This window comes from Hyla sarda, chromosome 1 (assembly GCF_029499605.1).
Source record: "Hyla sarda isolate aHylSar1 chromosome 1, aHylSar1.hap1, whole genome shotgun sequence".
Classification (NCBI taxonomy): domain Eukaryota; kingdom Metazoa; phylum Chordata; class Amphibia; order Anura; family Hylidae; genus Hyla; species Hyla sarda.
This window is the reverse complement of record NC_079189.1, coordinates 431,132,224-431,153,293: the sequence shown is the minus strand read 5'-3', so window position 1 is coordinate 431,153,293 and position 21,070 is coordinate 431,132,224. Positions and strand designations below refer to the sequence as shown.

The 21,070-nt window shown below is 40.4% G+C and overlaps 1 protein-coding gene across 6 annotated transcripts in view; it reads left to right on the top strand.

Annotated features, from left to right (window-relative positions):
- The window catches only part of CIT (citron rho-interacting serine/threonine kinase), a 174,613-nt gene that overhangs the window by 141,244 nt on the left and 12,299 nt on the right, over window positions 1-21,070 (top strand). For all 6 annotated transcript variants that reach the window (XM_056529852.1, XM_056529823.1, XM_056529836.1 and 3 more), the window contains 8 exons: window positions 1,838-1,929; window positions 3,518-3,622; window positions 4,194-4,363; window positions 13,666-13,746; window positions 13,987-14,122; window positions 15,301-15,440; window positions 18,918-19,010; window positions 19,095-19,203. In XM_056529852.1, coding sequence (XP_056385827.1) covers window positions 1,838-1,929; window positions 3,518-3,622; window positions 4,194-4,363; window positions 13,666-13,746; window positions 13,987-14,122; window positions 15,301-15,440; window positions 18,918-19,010; window positions 19,095-19,203 — 926 coding nt within the window. The remainder of the gene's footprint in view (window positions 1-1,837; window positions 1,930-3,517; window positions 3,623-4,193; window positions 4,364-13,665; window positions 13,747-13,986; window positions 14,123-15,300; window positions 15,441-18,917; window positions 19,011-19,094; window positions 19,204-21,070) is intronic.

Genomic DNA, 21,070 nt, shown 5'->3' with positions numbered 1-21,070 from the left:
CCCCTTCGGTGGGTAGGTTAGTGGGTTTCCCATTAACTCCTACAGGACATCAGGCGTAAATGTATGCCCCCAGAGCCTGGACTTTAAGGCACCAGAACGTTCGGCCTGTATGTCTCTAATCATCGTCCTTAACTGTGCAGTGATCCGGCACATTTTACAAATCTTTTCATTTTACATTTTTACTTAGTTTTATTTATTTTTTTATACTTTTATTATCTCTCTGTCACTGCAGCAGATATGAGGACATAGTATGTTGCTTATGCAACATACCTAAAGCCACTGCAGCTTGTTGCTTTGTGCAGAAAAATCAAGCCTCCCGACATATTCCATCACCACCTCAATCCTCAAGAGTGAGAGCATGGCCCTTACTAGTGAGAACCTGTTTTTGATCAGATATAAAGACAACACGGAGGTCCTTATGCTGACCGTAATTCACCATAACGGCAGCACCCCTGTTCCTGTGCAAGGTACCACGACAACGGTCCTCAAACCTGACTGTATTGTGGACTACAATCTGTATATGGGAGGAATTGACCTCTCAGATCAAGTCCTGAAACCATATGGCACCATGCAAAAAAATCTAGGCATGGTCCAAAAACGCAGCAGTGGACATGGTCTAGATGGCAATGTACAATGCTTTTGTACCATTCCGAAGCACTGGCAACACTGTGACATTACTTCAGTTCCAGGAGATTATCATCAAGGCCCTGATCTTTGGCAACCAGAAAGGAGCAGGCCTGAGGCATCCAGATCGTACTGGACTAACACTGTCCAGGTGGAGCCCCTGAAAAGTGTGTTGCAAGATGGGGATAAAGACAGACACTATCTTTCAAAGCGACACCTGGCCTTATTATCCAGGCCTCTGCATCAAAGATTGCTTCAAGGCATACCATACATCTACGGAGTTTTAAATTTATAATTTTTATTTTACTTCTTTTTCATTTTTGCTTATTTTACCCCAAAGTACCTGTCTACTGTATATTGTCTTCCAAATTTTAAACCCCCCCCAAAAAAAAACTACTTCTTGACATAATACCTCTGATACCACCTGTTCGGGTAAATTTTCCAAAAATGGGTCGTAAAGTCACTTGCATAGGCATTTCTAAGTTAGGCCTTAAATGTGAACATTGCACGACAGAACCTCTGCAATGTAAATAACCACTTTAGGCCTCAGATGTATCACCCCTGAGCCCTGTTGTGCGCCCATGCAGTGCCCACACTTCCTGTATTTTATCTCTATAGAGAGACACACAGGCAATAGCTGCAGGGACAAGACAGCATTTTCACCTCTTTTACCCAATAACTTTAAGTTATTGTGTATGAATGCAAAGGAAAGGTTAGAACAGTTGCCCATAAAAAAGATCAGATTGCTTAATTATTTTTAAAAAGGACTCTGAAAAGGTTTGATTGGTTGCTATGGGAAACTAGTCAACTTTTCCTCTGCACAGAATTTGATAAATCTCCCCATTTATGTTTGGGAATTGCTATCTATTTTCTTTATTTTCTAGACAAAAAAGAAGGTAGCAGTACACCGATTAGTCGGCTTGAGAGTGGGTGCAATCAGTAGGGGATCCCAGGTCACAGGACTCCAAGCTTGATATACCCAAAATAATACTGCATCACGCCAAAGAAATAGTGGAAAACATGGATAGCATTTATTCCATCTTAAGCATCATGGCAACGTTTCAGCTGCATACAAGCAGCCTTTTTCAAGCCTGAAATATGGAAAGATAGAATAAATGCTATCCACATTTTTGGAGTGCTTTTTATTTCCTAGCTATTTATTTTACTTGATGGCTTATCATTTTCTTCATCTGTGTTTGTAACTTGTTTTTAGAAACAACAAACGTGGGCAACAAGGATGGGACAGAAAATACATTGTGCTGGAGGGATCAAAGATACTAATCTACGATAATGAAGTAAAAGAAGGTAATCTTTGTTTCACTTATGTTTTTTCCTTAAAAAAAACAATAACATTTTGATTTCGTATAATTTAAGGGGGTTATCCAGGATTAGAAGAAAAAAGCTTATTTCTTAAAATAACAGGGTCACAACTATTCTTAGGTTGTGTGTAGTATTGCCGCTAAGGGCTCGTTCACATGTCCGTGGTGCTTCGGTAAAGGGAGCTTTGTTGAGCAGTCCGTCAGAAGGATGGGAGTTGAGGGGAGAAAAAAATAGTGCATGTCCTATTTTGCTTCTTCGCTTAACCACTGTAAAAGTACATGCGACAGACCCCATTGAAGTAAGTGGCACCTGTCGGGACTCAACGGTGTCAATTGTGCTCTGACCCGTTCAGGGGGGGAGAGAGACAAATGGACTCTGATCAAGTCAGAGCACAACGGCTGTGTAAATTTAGCCTGAGTTCCATTAAAATGAATAGATCCAAGTTGTAATGCTGCAAACAGCCTGAGGACAGATGTGGTGCTTTTTTTTCTTTCTAAGAAATCAGCTCTGTTCATCTAATGCTGGATAACCCCTTTAAGATTGGCAATGCACACTATAGATATCTGTGCACCGAACATTTGCTTGGCTGACATCACTTTCAATAATAAATAAGCCCCACAATCAAACACTTATCTCCTATACAGTGGATAGCGTATCAGATTAAAAGGAAGCTGTCATCCGTTTTACCCACACTAAGGCCTCTTTCACACTAAGAAATAGTTCAGTTTAGGAACTTCCATCAGAAGTTCTGTCACTATATCGGGGAGAACCTGCCGTTACAAAACCCCTGACAGCCGTGACTAAATCGCATTGCAGCTTATGGGGTTTTGTAACTGCCCGTTTGCACCCCTATATGCCCGCAATTCCTTACGGACATTATATAGTGACGGGACATCGTGGCGGAAAAATGACTGCATGCAGTAATTTTTCCGCCTCGATGTCCCGTCACTGTATAACGTCCGTAATGAATTACGGGCATATACGGGTGCAAATGGGCAGTTACAAAACCCCATAGGCTGCAATGCGATTTAGTCACGTCTGTCAGGGGTTTTGTAACGACAGGTTTTCCCCGATATAGTGACGGAACTTCTGATGGAAGTTCCTAAACGGAACAATTTCATAGTGTGAAAGAGGCCTAACCTGTTGGTACAGGCGGGTAATGCGACTGTCACTGATGATACTTACCTGTTTGCAATCCATAGTACGGCTGGTCCGTTACCTTCCTCATTCAAGCAACAGACTTGGTACACGGGCGGAGCTTCAGCAGCACCTGGCATCACCAGTGTTGCCTATTCGCTGGATCTAACTGCAAGGGGGCTGGTGGAAGCAGCAGCAGTGATGTCAGGGTGCTCCTGAAGCTCCTCCCGTGCGCCAAGCCTGCTGACCGAACAAGGATGATAACGGGACTATGGATCGTAGACAGGTAAGTATCGTTATCATCAGTGTCACTGACACTACACACCTGTACCAACAGGTTAGTGCGGGTGAAACAGTTTCCCCTTTACCTACTTATATGTCTGTTTTTTTTAATACTTTATAATGTTTTTATTTTTACTATTGGTATTATCAACAGGGGGCCAGCGACCTATAGATGAGTTTGAACTTTGCCTTCCTGATGGTGATGTAACGGTTCATGGAGCTGTGGGATCCACAGAACTAGTAAATACTGCTAAATCAGGTGAAGTCAACTTCTCAATATCTTTCCTGTGTTATGTAAATTATGGTGACTACTATTATGAGGTTTTGAAATGTGCAGCAATTTTTCTGTTATTTCATTAGTATTCGGTATATACGTTAATTGTTGTGGTCAAAGTTAAGCAAACACAATTTCCAGTTTTGTTCATGTACTTGCAATGCGGGTAGTTTTGTCTTTTAAACAACTTAATCAGACAATGTAATGTATGACCTGTGCGGAACATTTGTAGAGGAATCAGGGGAAACTGCAGTTGTTACAGTAAATACATGTAACTGGACATGGATTTTATTATTTGTGTTCGGGTTCTCCTTTCTGTTCTGAATTTCCAAAGCTCAAAAAAAAAAAAAAAAAAGCTTAAAAAAATATAATTTCTAAAATCTTCTTATGGGTATATGTACATGTAGCCCAGGGGGGCATTTCTTCAAGCTTCTATGACTAGCTATAGGCCTAGATAAACTAAACATTGTTGTTGACATAATATGTTTACCTGTTATAAATGATTCATACACCTGCCTGCATAATGTAACAGTTGTTCTGTTCAATGCACTGATAGATGTGCCATATGTGATGAAGGTGGAGTCTCACCCACACACTACTTGCTGGCCGGGACGCACTCTTTACTTGTTGGCACCTAGTTTTCCTGATAAGCAGCGCTGGGTCAATACATTGGAGTCGGTGGTTGCTGGGGGGAGAGTGTCCAAAGAGAAGGCAGAAGCTGATGCTGTAAGTAGAAGAATAAAAAAAAATATTGATTTCTTAAAAATGTTATACATCTTCTTAGATGTGTTAATTTTTATTTTTGCCCTCATCTCTTTAGTGTTACTTGTTGGTGTTATGTCATGTTTATAAGGCTTGTTGCTGTTACATCATCTAAAACATAGCTTCAGGGTTCTGCCCTGACTTTCATGAAATTTATTTGTAGAAAAGCCTGATTGATATAGCAGTCAGGGATAGAAAATACTAATGCCAATTGATTTGTTGAGCAGCATATCTTTAGAAGTCAGTCTACCTTGTACTGTTCAGTAGTTCACTTAAAGGGGTTATCCAGGAAAAAAACTTTTTTCTTTATATCAACTGGCTCTAGAAAGTTAAACAGATTTCTAAATGACTTCTATTAATCCTTTTAGTACTTATGAGCTGATGAAGTTGAGTTGTTCTTTTCTGTCTAATTGCTCGCTGATGACACCTGTCTCGGGAACTGCCCAGAGTAGAAGCAAATCCCCATAGCAAACCTCTTCTACTCTGTGCAGTTCCTGATACAGACAGAGATGTCAGCAGAGAGCACTATTGTCAGACAGAAAAGAACAATCCACTCCAGCAGCTGATAATTATTGGAAGGATTAATATTTTTTAATAGAAGTAATTTACAAATCTGTTTAACTTCCTGGAGCCAGTTGATATATATATATATATATATATATATATATATATATATATATATATATATATATATAAACAAATTTCCTGGAATACCCCTCTAAAGGCTGGATTACTACTGAACTTAGTATTTATAACTCTGTTTACCACTAAATGTAAAGGGAGCCTGTCAGCTGCGATTCACATTTCGAACTGCTGACACTTATAGGACAAGGAGACACATAGTACATTCATATGTCAGTCTTTGCTTCCATAATGTAGAAGAAAATGATTTTATTCTTCAGTGCTAAGGGTCATAGAGGTGTCAGATTGCCTCTAAAGTGCTGAGGGCTAAAACATCTCCCTGCTCTCCCTCCCTTCCCAAATCTTGTCTCTGCGCTATGCATACAAATTGTGCGCAGGTGCAAGATTAGAAAACAGGACTCGGCTTCCAGCTGACTGTCCATCAAGGAGGGGTAGAGATAAGATATGTAGTCAGCACTTTAAGGCTTGGGAACACCTCCTTAACACTTGGCACCAGAGAATAAAAGCATGATATGTTATGGAAGCACTGACAGATATATAAAAGGTATCATGTATCTTGATTTCCCTAACAGCTGGCTTAACAGTTTCAGCTGGATCCAACATGCATTTAACATACAAAATAAATTTAGATGGTGAACGTCTTTAACATTTCAAAAATGGAGGCAATAGTCGTATTTTATCTTTTATGACCACAATGATTAATAAAAAAAAAAAAAATGTAAAACTTTTAAACAAATATCACCATTTGAGCAACATTCTAAAGTTTCCCGTTATAAAAATCTATAAAGAATATCTCTAAACATAACTTTGTAAATACTTTGCTTTACATTTCCTTTTCATTCCTGCACCCTGACAAAAACTGACATTATAGCTGTAACTACGCTTTATTTTCATGATCACCTGCTTGTGGTTGTGAGACTACATGTGGAAGGGCGACTGTGGTTAAAGATGAGAAGCTGCACCTATTGTCGTGATTGGAGAAACTATGATATTGGAATCTGTCATCAGGGTGTGCTGCCCTCAGTAAGCGCAGCATGAGAATCTCCTTTCCCAGTTGGCCAAAACGTTCCTACACTGAGCTGACAGTGTTGGAGCAATGTGCGACTTCAATGTACACCACCCAGGTGCAGCAGTCCTGTGATGGTGGCTAAGTGCGAGAGTATAATTCACATTTGTGTAACCAGTAGCAGCAAGAAGCAACAATCACAAAAGGTGCAAAATATTTTTCATACTTCAACCATTTTAGTTATATTCTATATTTTATTTTCAGCTTCTGCCTATAGTTATATTATAGTGATGCTGTAGAGATATAAAGTGTCTACCAACTAAGGCCACACAGACTCCCAAGAATTAATAAGTATGAAGGGGAAAGGGGAGTGTACTAAAACTTAACTTTAAATAAATATGCAATTAAGAAACATATATATAGTGCAAGATCAATTAAAGTTGACAAGGGATCCTGATAATGATCCCATGCCAAATGATGCAGAATATACACACAGTTAAGAATTAAATTAAATTTAACTGTCTGAGATACACATAAAAATGACCCCATCCGACTTGTAACTTTAATATCATAGGTCAATAAGCGTCATTTTCTGTACTATGCCCTGTCCAACGCGTTTCGGTCAACTCACACCGGTGACCTCATCAGGGCTGTTTGAAGTTGCGTGCACAGATACATAAGATCGCATACATTCACATATAGTTATAATGAAAAAGCAGTATCCAGCATGAGGTTGCAGATACAGTTGCAACCCCAGTGACAGTATAAGTTACTCAATTGTCCTGCAAAGAAATAATATTCAGGAAAACATCCGGAGGTTCCTGCAAACAAAGCACAAAAAATACAATGCACTATCAGCTCATGATTCAATCTAGGAGCAGTGCCTGTAGAAAGAAAGGACGGTCCACTTACATGTCCGATGTCCTGTCTGTTTCTCCCTGTGCGCGCCCACAGTGGTGGGGAGCCGTCTGATGCTAACGGCTGCCGGCGCACATGTGGAGGAGTCGCGGCGTCTGACGACATATCCGGTTCCGGGGACAGTGGGCAGGGAATCGGATATGTCACCTATTGGCCTATGATATTACTGTTACAAGTCAGATGGGGTCATTTTTAGGTGTATCTCAGACAGTTGAATTTAATATAATTCTTAACTGTGAGTATATCCTGCGTCATTTGGCATGGGATCATTATCAGGATCCCTTGTCAACTTTAATTGATCTTGCACTATATATATGTTTCTTAACTGCATATTTATTAAAGTTAAGTTTTAGTACACTCCCCTTTCTCCTTCATACTTATAGTTACATTATACTTTTACAGATTCCTATGCATTTTATGTCATATAGAAATATATCTAAATGTATAAAATAACTACACAGTTTTGGAAGTTTATTTATTAAAACTAACAGGAGCCGAGGTCATGTGCGGTGGTCACATGACCTCAGCTCCTAAAGCAAGACCAGAATGTAGACCAGAGGCAGAAGGGGGGATCAGCATTGAAATTGAGTAACTGTAACAGTTTTTTCTTTTAATGCATTTAGGGCCTTTAAAACTTATTTTTTTAAAGATGGATAACGCTGTTAAAGATAATACTGATAACGCTGCTTTTGGTAGTTGCTGTATATGGGAGGGGAGATTAGAGAGATTAATGATGGAGCTTGATTATGAGAAATATTACGTTTGTTTCAGGTAGTGAAAATTGTTCCTTGATCCAAGTCAACATAATATATGACGGAGAGCAATGCAAGGGACTTTAAAAAATATGTTTTTTCTGATTTTTCATTTTCCTTTCTATATTTTAAAATAATCATAAAATCTTACAGTTTTAATTCTGGACACTTGGACTAAGACTAAGCGGAGACTTTATGTTCAGTACAGTTCATTTCATAATAATACTTTTCTTCTCAGTACAGAAAAGCAGTACAGTGAAAGGTGATACCAGTATATAGATAACAAAAAAGGAGGAAATAACTAACACCAATGAAGGCACCACATTTCATTTGTATTTAATAACAACATTCAGTTAATAAAGGCATACACACAATTTAAAAACAATTAATAGGAACTGAATCCCTACCACAGCTGGAGGGGCCCATGGACCCCTCCTACAAGACATCTGTCCTCTAAACATACAATATTGTACTAGCCCAACAATTATACAATAATGGATCACACAAAAGGGTACAGGAACATGTTTCTAATTAAACACTGATACAGCTCAAGCACAGTTTGTGACTGAGGAACTTAAAGGTAATCTGTCATCAGAATCACCCGCACTAAACCTGTTACACAGGCTTGTAGTGCGGGTGATCCTGATTAAAACGCTCCATACCTGGTTAAAAATGGTTCAGCGGTTCTTAAGATATCTATATTTTTAGTTCTCTGTTATTCCCTGGCTTGGGACTCAGTGGGAGGTGTTATCATCTGGGACTCGGCCACACGTCATTCTAGCTGGGCGGAGCTGCCGCCCGGCTCATGAATATTCATGAACTTATCCTCCTGGTCTAATTGTTCTTTCTCGGTCTGGTGTGGAGGGCCGCGCATGCGCCGCGTTCCGTAGACCCGGAAGCGGCGTTCTCCCCCCGACTTCACTCAAGCTGCGGCCCTATACAAGTAAGAAGACGGGCTGCATAAGTGAAAAGCCGGGGGTGGGAGGAAGGGAGGGACAGAGGGTGTATTTATTCACAAACAGACCGAGAAAGAAGAATTAGACCAGGAGGATAAGTTCATGAATATTCATGAGCCGGACGGCAGCTCCGCCCAGCTAGAATGACGTGTGGCCGAGTCCCAGATGATAACACCTCCCACTCAGTCCCAAGCCAGGGAATAACAGAAAACTAAAAATACAGATATCTGAAGAACCGCTGAACCATTTTTAACCAGGTAAGAAGCGTTTTAATCAGGATCACCCGCACTACAAGCCTGTGTAACAGGTTTAGTGCGGGTGATTCTGATGACAGATTTCCTTTAATGGTTTTATGCAGGGTCCCGGCTTTGTGCAAGAAAGAACAGCCACACGCCAAACATGTTCATTCTTTCGGCGAGTCTGGGGTCCGGAATTTCCGTAGTGTGAATGGTGAAGCAGAATCTTTTTTGAGAACAATGGGAGGCTGCTGCCCTGTATTTTCCAAGCAGAATTCCAGAGCGAAATTCTACTTGGTGTGAATGGGCTCATAGTTTTTCTTTCCTTTTAAATTTAAGTTGTTATTAACTTTTTTAAGCTTTTAAAGTATAAATGCCACCAATTAAAATCTCAACAACGTAAAATCAAACATGAAAAAATGTAATAATAGTAAGGTGTTGGGCTGGGTAGTAAATACGGATGAGACTGTGGAGCTGGGTGAGCCAGCTTCTGCCTCCATTGCTTGCTGGAGAGCACTAACGGGCATAACTCTGCAGATACCTTACCTAAATATGTAACCCCTCTTTTTACAGCTATTCAAATAGCTGTCAGCTTCTCTGTAAAGATAATCTGTGTGTGAATAGTCAGAAAAAGGAAACGTTTTCTTCAAATGTAAAATTTACACTTTAGGCTATGTTCACGTCATGTTAGGGAGTTCCACATACACTGCTAACAGGTCTGGGGTGGAGTTGTGAAAATGGATCTCGTCAGGTCCCATTTATTTTGAGTCCTTCAGGATTCCATTAGATGCCCTTTATTTTGCATTATTTTAGCAAAGAAAAAAACCTGACTTGTCATTTTAGTGGAGTCGGCAAACAGAGCTCGCTAACAGAACTTCTAACACTGATGTCAACATAACCTAAAGTTGGGCATACACATTAGACAGGACAAACCAACTGATTTTGGCTGGTCTTCTGTCTAATGTGTATGGCTGCCTTATTTTCAACTGCTGGATCCTTTTGTTCTCAGGGAGATAAGCTGATCTCAAAGGTATTGAAACACATTCAGCCAACAGCTGGCTTCAGTGGATGGCTACCTGAAATCAGTAGAATTGTATATGTGATTTACATGTACATCCAGAATAAAATAAAAAATCTGCCCATAACAACCAATCACAGCTCAGCTTTCATATCTTGAGCCGTGAATGGTTGTTATTGGGTAATCACTCCAATTTCTTTTTTCTCTCATGTATATTGATAAATCTGGATCTTTGTATAAGTTCAGATGAGTCCCAGGTAAATAAAGCAAAGTATATACAAATTTACTCAAAGTTTTACATAGGAGCAGTCTGTGAAATAAAATTAAAGTAATTTGCCGATTTTTCTTACATCTGTAAAAGAAGGTGTTAGCTTATATTCGTGTTTATAGAGAAATAAGGAAGTTGTCATTTTCAAGTGGCTTAGCTCCTGTTTGTTATATGTTCCCATTAGTTGTAAAAGGTACTGTTGCTATTAGTGATAAGCGATTTTAGTATAAATGTAATCTGTCACTTTTATCACATTAATTGTACTGTATGCATGCTTAGGATTATATGGTAAGCTTTATTTGAAGTAACAGTGCTTAAAGTTGAACTGTCAGCAGTAAAACATGGGTGTAAATAAGACCATGCTGGATAGGGTTGGTCATCATTAATCGGACATAACTTTGTTTCTGTTGTTCTCTGCCCTTGGTGAGAAAATCTTTCTGATAATATATAAATGAGACTGGAGTGCCCAGGGGGCGTCCTCCTGCACAGTAAGAGCCCAGTTAAGACCAGTCCTCTTTATTACACTAGCCCACTTACATCCACCTACTGTGTTTAACTGACAGACTCTAGATAAAGAAGACATTGGCTGGACCTGGGCTCTTGCTGTGCTGGTGAACGCCTCCGAGGCACTTGAGCCTTATTTGCATATAAACAAAAAGGCTCCTATCTTGCCAAAGGAGAGGGTTATTAAAATAAAATTAAAAGGTATGCATGGAATCCTGATGACTTTCTTTATCAAGCCATGTGCTTAAATACACTGCTGTTTTCTTGCTGACAGGTCCACTTTAAAGGGACCACCCGAACTACCCGTAATATTAGGCAGCATTCCTAATTTGGAAATGGCCGGCTTCGCTAAATAGAGTTGGGACCTGGTATTCCCAGCATCCTTACCTCAATTTCCTCTGTACCGATATGCCCACACACCTCGCACTCACATGGGTGAAGGGGTAGAGGGGATCGAGACTGGGAAGTTAGGTATGCTGGGTCCCTCCTCCATTACACAAAGCCGGCCATTTCCAGATTTGCAATGCCGGTTAATAAAACAGGTATCTCCGAAACCGGCCTGCGGATCTGGGTAAGCGATGCCTCGTTGTAATCCAGTTCACCCGCACTGCATCCCTGTTTATTGAATTTAGCGTGGTGAGCCCGATGTCTGTTTCCCTTTAAAGACCATAAAATCGAACTAAAAGAATATGGCTCCTTGGAACCATGAGTTCTGTCAGATATAAAACTCTGTATTTTATACAGTATATTTCTAGAAACAGTTGACATTTAATTATATGGCCTATATTTGAGCTCCCACAGGGGGTTGTGGCTTAATATTTCAAGACTACTGAACATCAAAGATGCCTAGTTATGTAATGATATTTCCACATTATAAAACCACTGAACAACTTAAAAGGTGTTGTATAACATTAGAAAAAGTCAGTGGGGCTGAGCTATAAAATATCAAACACAGTCCACTAGTCCAGTGATAGTGGCTGTTTCTTTTTAATTCTAACTTTCCTAGAAATGGCTTAAAGGGGTCATCCTGGCAACTTAAAAGTTATTATTTACCTTGCTTCCTGTTACTTCACTTACAGCTCTGTGCTAATACAGCTCAATAGCTTTTCCCCCTGCATTAAAGGGGTATGGTGTGTCCACAAGAAATCTACCGTATATACTCGAGAATTAGCTGTTCCGAATATAAGCCGAGGCCCCTAATTTCACCCCAAAAACCTAGGAAAAGTTATTAACTCGACTAGAAGTCTAGGGTGGGAAATACATCATTCCCCCCCCCCATGTCATCATCCCCCCTGTCATCATCCAGATCCCCGCCATCATCACCCCCGCCATCATCACCCCCGTCATCATCACCCCCGTCATCATCACCCCCGTCATCATCACCCCCGCCATCATCACCCCCGCCATCATCACCCCCGCCATCATCACCCCCGCCATCATCACCCCCGCCATCATCACCCCCGCCATCATCACCCCCGCCATCATCACCCCCGCCATCATCACCCCCGCCATCATCACCCCCGCCATCATCACCCCCGCCATCATCACCCCCGCCATCATCACCCCCGCCATCATCACCCTCGTCATTATCCCCCCCCCCTTCATCATCACCACCTGATAATCCCTTCATCATCATCCAGACCCCCCTTTTGTTTTCTACTCATCTCGCCAGTTGTTGCTTTCTCGGTGGGAAGGAATGGTGAGCTGGTCCGAGCCGTCCATCTTTGGCCATCCATGCTGCAGGGACCGTCCGGTGGGGAGGGTTAGTCGTTCCGGGCTGCCCATCTTCAACGGGACTTGACGTCCCTGCGCATGAACGTCCCTGTGCGGTGGCGTCAATGCAGCATCACTAGTTCGGGGCCGGCCCGGAGCGGAGAAGAGGGCCTCCCTGTGAAGATGAACAGCCCGGAACGACTAACCCTCCCCACTGGACGGTTCCTGCAGCATAGATGGATGGCCTGGCCCATCCCCTCACAGCTAAGCCAGCGTTTTTTGTTCACTCGAGTATAAGCCGAGGGGGGGCGTATTCAGCACGAAAAATCGTGCTGAAAAACTCGGCTTATACTCGAGTATATACGGTATGTGTCATCTGCTGCATATGCTAAATATATACCCATGGTGGCCATCGAGCTCACAATGTTGTGGAGTTGCCTGAACAAAGTACATGGAAAGCTATTTTGCCATATCGGCACAGGGACCAATTTAAGTTATATCCTGAGATCCTGTGACATCCTCTTTTTAAAGGAGTCCGTTTCACGCCAGAAACAAATCAATACTTGCCAATGAGCTGCACTGCAGCTTAACCCCATTCCAGTAAATGGAACTATGAGTGTTGCTGTGTTTGAGAGACAAAACCAATACAGACTCTCCTTTCTTATCCAGGGCAACCCCTTCAATTCAATTTTTTCTTTACACTATATAGATCCCACATTGTCATGCAGAACCATTATGATAAAAGCATCCATAAAGTAATATTATTGGTATTAGCATGGTGGCGACTGATTCAGTATCTTCTATACAGCCGCAATTCTTTCTCCTGGGTGCCACATCTGTACAGCCTGTATATGTCGACAGAATAGATTTGTGATTGCTTCTGATTGCTGCCCCCCCTGTATAAGTTTAGTATATAACTGTATGTTGCTCTTTTCATGACATCAGGATGGGTATATTGGAGGTGACATGTTATGTAGAAAAGGTAATTATCACACAGATGGTCTTGACACAAGTCTGTTGTGTTTGTGACCTCTTGTTACACTAGCTACTGCGTTACTCACTCTCCTTATGTGTCACTGTCACTGTGTCCTACCCTTTTGGTGAAATATCAATGTGTAAGTAGCATGGAAGTTTTTTTTTCTTTAAATCTCATTTCAGAATGATATTATTTGCATTAAACAGGCACAGTATATATGTCAGTTTGGATTGTAGAATTCTGTAGATTTATGTCTTTTTTTCCTTCACTATCACAGAAATTGCTCGGAAATTCCCTTTTGAAACTGGAAGGGGAAGACCGGCTGGACATAAACTGTACTATACCTCTGACAGAGCAGGTAGGCATGGATACAAACCTTATTGTTTTCATACTACACACCAAATTAGAGGTCCTGCTAAATATCTATCTCAACAGATAACCATACTGTATATATTTCATATATATCTTAGTAAATATCCATACATGTTTATCCTTGTGTTTGCAGCAAGTTGGAAGTTCCCCCTTTTTTTAGAATACTTTATTTATTATGCATTTACATAATTTATTATGCATTGTGTTCTTATGCATTTTGGTGCAGATTGTTCTGGTTGGCGCCGAGGAAGGCCTCTATGCTCTGAATGTGTTAAAGAATTCTCTTACTCACATTCCCGGTGTCGGAGCTGTGTTTCAAGTTCATATTGTGAAAGAGCTAGAGAAACTCCTACTTATAGCAGGTAACTTCTAAAATTATGTTTTACATCACCATTTTTAAAGAGACACTTTTATCAGTTTTCTTTTCGTGTAAACAAGTTGGCCATACACTTTCAATAACTGTCAGCTACGCAGATATCTGGCTGCATCACATAGGACAAACTAGAGAATCAGCATAGAGCACTTTAGTATTATCAGGGCAGGTGTATAACTCTGCAGCAAATCCCTGTGTGGATGCACCCACTTTCCTGTTTATTTGGGGCAGACATTCTAGCGTCAGCAGCACCTTGTGCATTGGGAGACACACAGAGGGACATGGAGGATGGAGCTAGGTAAGGAGAGGGGTCTGAGCTTCCTGCAGGTATCTGATCGGTGATAGTATTGAAACGCATGGATGCAGCTGAGCTGGGATAAAATAGATTATATGGGAAAAAACAAACCAGAAATGCTTTTTTTAATCTCTCATTTCATATTACTGCCAAAATGAAAAATGTTATTGTTTTTCCAAGAATACTGAGCATAGAAAATTCTTCTTTCTGATGAATGTGTCCTTTTCAAAAATGTTTTGTGATTCTACTGTTTACTGCCAAAAGTTTACAGAAGTCTATCCTCAAATCTAGGTTTAAGATGCATTGCATTCACACAGATATGCAGTTGCTGATTTACGAGGCAATTTTAATGTATTTTTGATTGGCAGGTCAATAAAGTGTTTGCCTTGTAAAATCTGCAGGGGATCTGGTGTGTGTGTGAATACACCCTTACTTTTTTTTTTTTTTTTTTTGAAACGTTAGTGTCATTTAAAACAACTTTTGACTTGTCAATTAGACGTATCAAAAGTTGATGATATCATCAGGTCTTACTACTGAGACCCTCTGTGATCGTGAGTTATTAGCCTGAAAAGAGGGCAGCATTGTGCTCCACTTCCCTAACCGGCTGAGAGATTCATACATTTCTCTTCAGATGTATCTGTATGTATGCTGAGTTGCATTTAATAGTATCGAAGGCATTAGAGATGTTGATCAGTGGATGTATAAAAAGTTTGTAATATTGTCTTTGTATAAATGCTATGCGGACAGCCCTGTTATGTAAGATGATCAAGTGCTGAGACAGATTCAGGCATCACGCACTCACATTGCTAATTGTATGCTATAAGTATTGATATACAGCAACTTTTTTGTATAAATCTTGTGCTGTTCTGTAGGAGAAGAACGTGCATTGTGCTTGATTGACGTAAAGAAAGTGAAACAGTCCCTGGCCCAGGCACATTTGCCAGCACAGCCAGAGGTAGCTCTCACAGTGTTTGAGGCTGTTAAAGGCTGTCATCTATTTGCTGCTGGGAAGGTAAGTGACCAATTTGTAGGGAAACAGATTTTTATATGTGTCTCTATATTTTGCAATCCTGGCTATGCAACCTTCACATTCCCCAATTTAAGGCAAAAGATTGATACCATACTAAACTGGGACTTAAGTCAGACGCCCTAATAAAAATAAGCAAGTGGGCGACATAGCACATACGGAAGGCCTTCTCCACAGCCCTGTCAAAATGTATGTAAAAAACAAATGTATTCCTCTCTCTGCTTACTGCCTGATAGTAGTGTTCTGTGGGTGTAATAGCAGTCACTGGGTTATTGCTATTAGATATTCTTATTTAAAGGGTCTTTCTTGTAAAGGGTATGTGTATGAGCGCTCTGTAGGTACAATAAAATTTTTAAAATGTTTTAACTTTTTTTTCTCTCATATAATATTTGCAAACTTCAAAATAAATATGCTCCTCAAACTCCATATGCTATATTGTATTACTGTCTTGCAAAGCAATGTCTGTAGAAGCAATAATGCATTATTTTTTCAATAACACATCTGCATGCACACCTCTCCAGTGCCTGTAACATCTATTTAAAGATATAATGAATGTTAATGTATTCTTCGCTTCGTGTTGCCACTAAAGGGGCCCTGACAAAGATTTTCCTACTCTAAAATAAACAAAGGAAAATAAACACAGGATCTCCATTTACATACATATTACTCTTATTGTTTGTGCGCACACACAGAGGGGTCCTGTATTATTTGAAGCACATGAGCCAATTATGGCAAGTGTGGATTGCTTACTTGTCATATATTTGGTTAGTGCATGTGGTAAAAACCCATAATCATTTACCTTAATCATTTACCTTCTAGAAAGTAGAGACCACACCAGCCATCCTATAATCAAACCAATAGTTAGCAGCCAATTGAGGTGATCCCAACCTCATGTCGTATCCAAGTCAAGGCAAAAGGTGGCTCCAGCATTCTTAACCATGGCTCTTCATTGTATTGTATCCATACATACAGTCATGGCCGTAAATGTTGGCACCCCTGAAATTTTTCAAGAAAATGGAGTATTTCTCACAGAAAAGGATTGCAGTAACACATGTTTTGCTATACACATGTTTATTCCCTTTGTCTGTATTGGAACTAAACTAAAAAAGGGAGAAAAAAAAAGCAAATTGGACATAATGTCACACCAAACCTAAAAAATGGGCTGGACAAAATTATTGGCACCAAAAATATCAACAATCTCAAGGTTATAAGTCCATCTCCAGAGATCTAGATTTGCATTTGTCCACAGGGTGCCACATTATCAAGAAGTCTGCAACCCATGGCACTGTAGTTAATCTCCCTAGGCGTGGATGGAAGAGAAAAATTTATGAAAGGTGTCAACGCAGGATAGTCAGGATGGTGGATAAGCAGCCCCAAACAAGTTCCAAAGATATTCAAGCTGTCCTGCAGGCTCAGGGAGCATCAGTGTCAGCGCAAACTATCCATCGACATTTAAATGAAATGAAACGCTATGGCAGGAGACCCAGGAGGACCCCACTGCTGACACAAAGATATAAAAAAGCAAGACTACATTGACAATGAATCATGCCTACAAAGAAAAGAACACCATACCTACAGTAAAATATGGTGGAGGTTCAATGATGTTTTGGGGTTGTCTTGCTGCCTCTGACACTGGGTGCCTTGAATGTGTGCAAGGCATCATGAAATCTGAGGATTACCAATGGATTTTGGGTCGCACTGTACAGCCCAGTGTCAGAAAGCTGGGTTTGCGTCCGAGATCTTGGGTCTTCCAGCAGGACAATGACCCCAAACATACATCAAAAAGCACCCAGAAATGGATGGCAACAAAGCGCTGGAGAGTTCTGAAGTTGCCAGCAATGAGTCCAGATGTAAATTCCATTGAACACCTGTGGAGAGATCTTAAAATTGCTGTTGGGAAAAGGCGCCCTTCCAACAAGAGAGACCTGGGGCAGTTTGCAAAGGAAGAGTGGTCCAAGAAGCTTATTGATTGTTATAGGAAGCGACTGATCACAGTTATTTTTTCCAAAGGGTGTGCAACCAAATATTAAGTTAAGGGTGCCAATAATGTTATCCAGCCCATTTTTGGAGTTTGGTGTGACATTATGTCCAATTCACTTTTTTCCTCCCTTTTTTAGTTTAGTTTCAATACACACAAAGGGAATAAACATGTGTATAGCAAAACATGTATCACTGCAATCCTTTTCTGTGAGAAATACATCATTTTCTAGAAAAATTTCAGGGGTGCCAACATTTACGGCCATGACTGTATAATCAGTAAACAACAACTCATTTAACTCATAAGAGTCTTGTTAAGCCTGCATCAATCCCCTATATGTATTACACAACAGCTTAGTCAATATTAAAGATTTATTAGTACCGTTGTGGGATCGTGGTCGGCTCTAAATTACCACTCATTGGCAGATGCGAGACTCGGTTGTGGCCACTCATTGTCTGAGAGGCAATGTAATGTGCCAACCATGATCCCAAAAGTGAGCTGCATCTGGGACCGGGGCTTTTCACAGCATTGGCGGCACAAGGAAGGTTTTTTTCTTTCTATTTGTTTTTGTATTCTTCGTGAAAAAACTCTTTAATCTGTGCCCTAGATTTTGCCACATTGGTGTGATAAATAGGTGGGACTGATGCACTTTATTCAGGTTTGTTGAAGACACGGCTATGTTATGGGTGCTGATATATATATATTGTATGGTGATAATAAAATAAAATGTGGTTAAGAATGCTGGGGTTACTGTTCCTTTAGCTTTCATATGGGTCCATAATATGGCACCAATTGAATCTGTGGAACCATACTGTTTTGTGAAAATCTATAAGAAAAAAAAAATTTGCAAATTCTATCACATTCAGTACCTCTGTCTGAATATATTCTACTGTACTCTGTTGACTCCATAAAAAGAGCCTGTAGGGCTTTATTGTGCTGCCCTGCACATTTATACAGCTCTACCACACCTAGTGCAAGAGTGTTGAGCATGTGTACCTTATAACAAGTTATGGTATATTTACACGGGACGGTATAGTTTAACCATAACTGCAGAAAAAAAGAGTATAAATACTTTACCAAACTTTCATTTTTCTGAAATCATAAGTACAGTTGTGGTAAAATCCTGGTAAGTGCTGCATTTAATTGGGTGTAGTAAGGCTGTGTTCACACGGATAGGTTTTTTTATTGCATTGATTAAAAACATAGTCAAAGAAGTGCTTTTCAATAAGAAGTGTCTGTCTTTTCTTTATATGTGTCTCCCATTTATTATCTGTTCTTGGCTTTGTATTCAATAAATGCAATTAAAATCTGAATGTGTGAACACAGCTCTGTGCGCCATCTGTTTATACATGTATATTAGTTTTCAATTAGCCCAGTAATAATGGAGCCTTTGCTAAATGTAATAAATGGAACACTGAGTATTAATAATATAAAAGTATTATAATTGTGATTAATCTCTTCAAATATTTTTCATACTTTTCTAGATTGAGAATGGATTGTGCATTTGTGCAGCCATGTTAAATAAAGTTGTGATATTGCGATATAATGAAAGTCTCAGCAAATTTTGTATTCGAAAGGTATGTGACCATTTTATCATGTTCCCTTCTCAAATTGTGTTTAACAATTCTCGCCTTTAAATTTATAACGATATCTTTATTTAGGAAATTGAGACGTCGGAGCCCTGCAGTTGCATCTATTTTACTGGATACAGCATTATTATTGGAACCAACAAATTCTATGAGATAGAGATGAAGCAATACACTCTGGAGGGTGAGAAATTACATGGAGACCACAATAACTGATGAAAGTGAATTAAGAGATCTTCAAGGTGTTCATACACCTTAGGCAAAAGTTGGCCAAACCTGCTGCTGCCGTAAGGTTTGAAAGACTATTTAGGGTAGAGTCACACAGAGCGCATCCGCAGCGTACTTGACATTGCCGATGTGCTGCTCGCAGTCAAAGAGCGACGGCAGAGCAAGCTTCTTGCACCATGTAGCTCTGTGTGTCCGCTCGGAGCAGTGGAATTCCTGTCGGCAGACACGAGCAGACACACAGTAGCCCCGTGGCTTCGGGCAATGCATCCGCAGAGTAAAATAGGCTGTGAATGCTCTGTGTGTGTCCCTACCCTTAAGGTTTATGGCGACTTTCCAACTCTCCACCGACAGTTTGCGCGTGTTGCATTTTCACTACCCAACCTTTTTTGTCCTGGGAGGGATAAGCTGCTGCCAGACCATAGACAACATATGAACATGGCATACGTTCATGTGTATGTATAGATTGTTAGAGGTAACTTTCAGCTGACATTTATTGAAAATGTATGGGCACTTTTAGCAAGCAATTCTCGACTGTATTACCCCCACAGTAATACAGTCGAGAATTGCTTGCTAAAAGTGCCCATACATTTTCAATAAATGTCAGCTGAAAGTTACCTCTAACAATCTATACATACACATGAACGTATGCCATGTTCATATGTTGTCTATGGTCTGGCAGCAGCTTATCCCTCCCAGGACAAAAAGGGTTGGGTAGTGAAAAGTGTTCCAAACAGTTTTTCAATCCAGTGGAACCCGCTAGACCCCCTACTACAAAAGGAGATTGGTGTAGTAAGGGTAACACACATAATTCCTCTCTAGCACTATTTGCTTTTCAAGCATTTTTGATCCAAGTGAGCAGTAAGGTATCCCTACTGTAAAAATATACATTTTAATGCTACTCTGTTTCAAGAATGCCTAGTTGGGAAATAGTGGGAGTGTCCCCAGTGATTGCAGTGGAAAGGAGGCACGGAGAGGGGACTGTCAGGCCCAAGGCCTGATTATTGAATCCTACATGTGTATTATAATTGTATCTGTGTGTAATGTATTATCCAAGACATGGGTGAGGGGTCATTCAGACGGTGTATCCTTTGTTTTTGTGTATTGCATTTTATTGGGGGTCTGGCTGTTTGGATCTCCTTTGAAGTTGTACATTCTGGTCCCATCATATAATCAAACAGATAAGGGGTCAGGAAGAGAGATGCCCCACCTGGTGGGATCAGAGGGTAGGGGGGTAATGGAGTTTCCCTCCAAAGAAGCAGAGATAAGATTTAAAATGCTGGACTCAACGGTTGTTCAAGGCTGTGCCATAAGCTGACAAGACCATCCTAAGAACAGCTGGAACCTCACTCTCATGGACTGCTATATCATCATGCTGTAAGAACTTCATCTTTTGTTTTCTGAACTTGCCTTGCTAAACTCTTTCATATTTTTGTAACTGTATGTCATTTGTTTATTTTTATGCATAGCACTGTGATACTTTTTATCAGATTAAATGTTTAATTAATCAGCTCTGGTCTTTGATCTCTAAATATAGGAGCTCACCTTTCTGAAGAATCTCTGGTGAAACACTTTTATCAAAGGGTTATTTTGGTGACTTGCTGGGACTAGTAGTGGATACCCAGAGGTCTGGTGGCCTTAACCCTTGCACCATCACGCTCTCTCTAGCGTCTTAGCTGGACCGATAGGGTGTGATCGTGACAACTGGTGGCAGCGTCGGGATATATTTAGAGATTTTTAGTGCTTGCTGGATTTTACCTGTAAGGAAATCTTAGCACTAAAAGAAATTGCATACATATTCTTGTGTGTAAATTCCAAAGACAGAG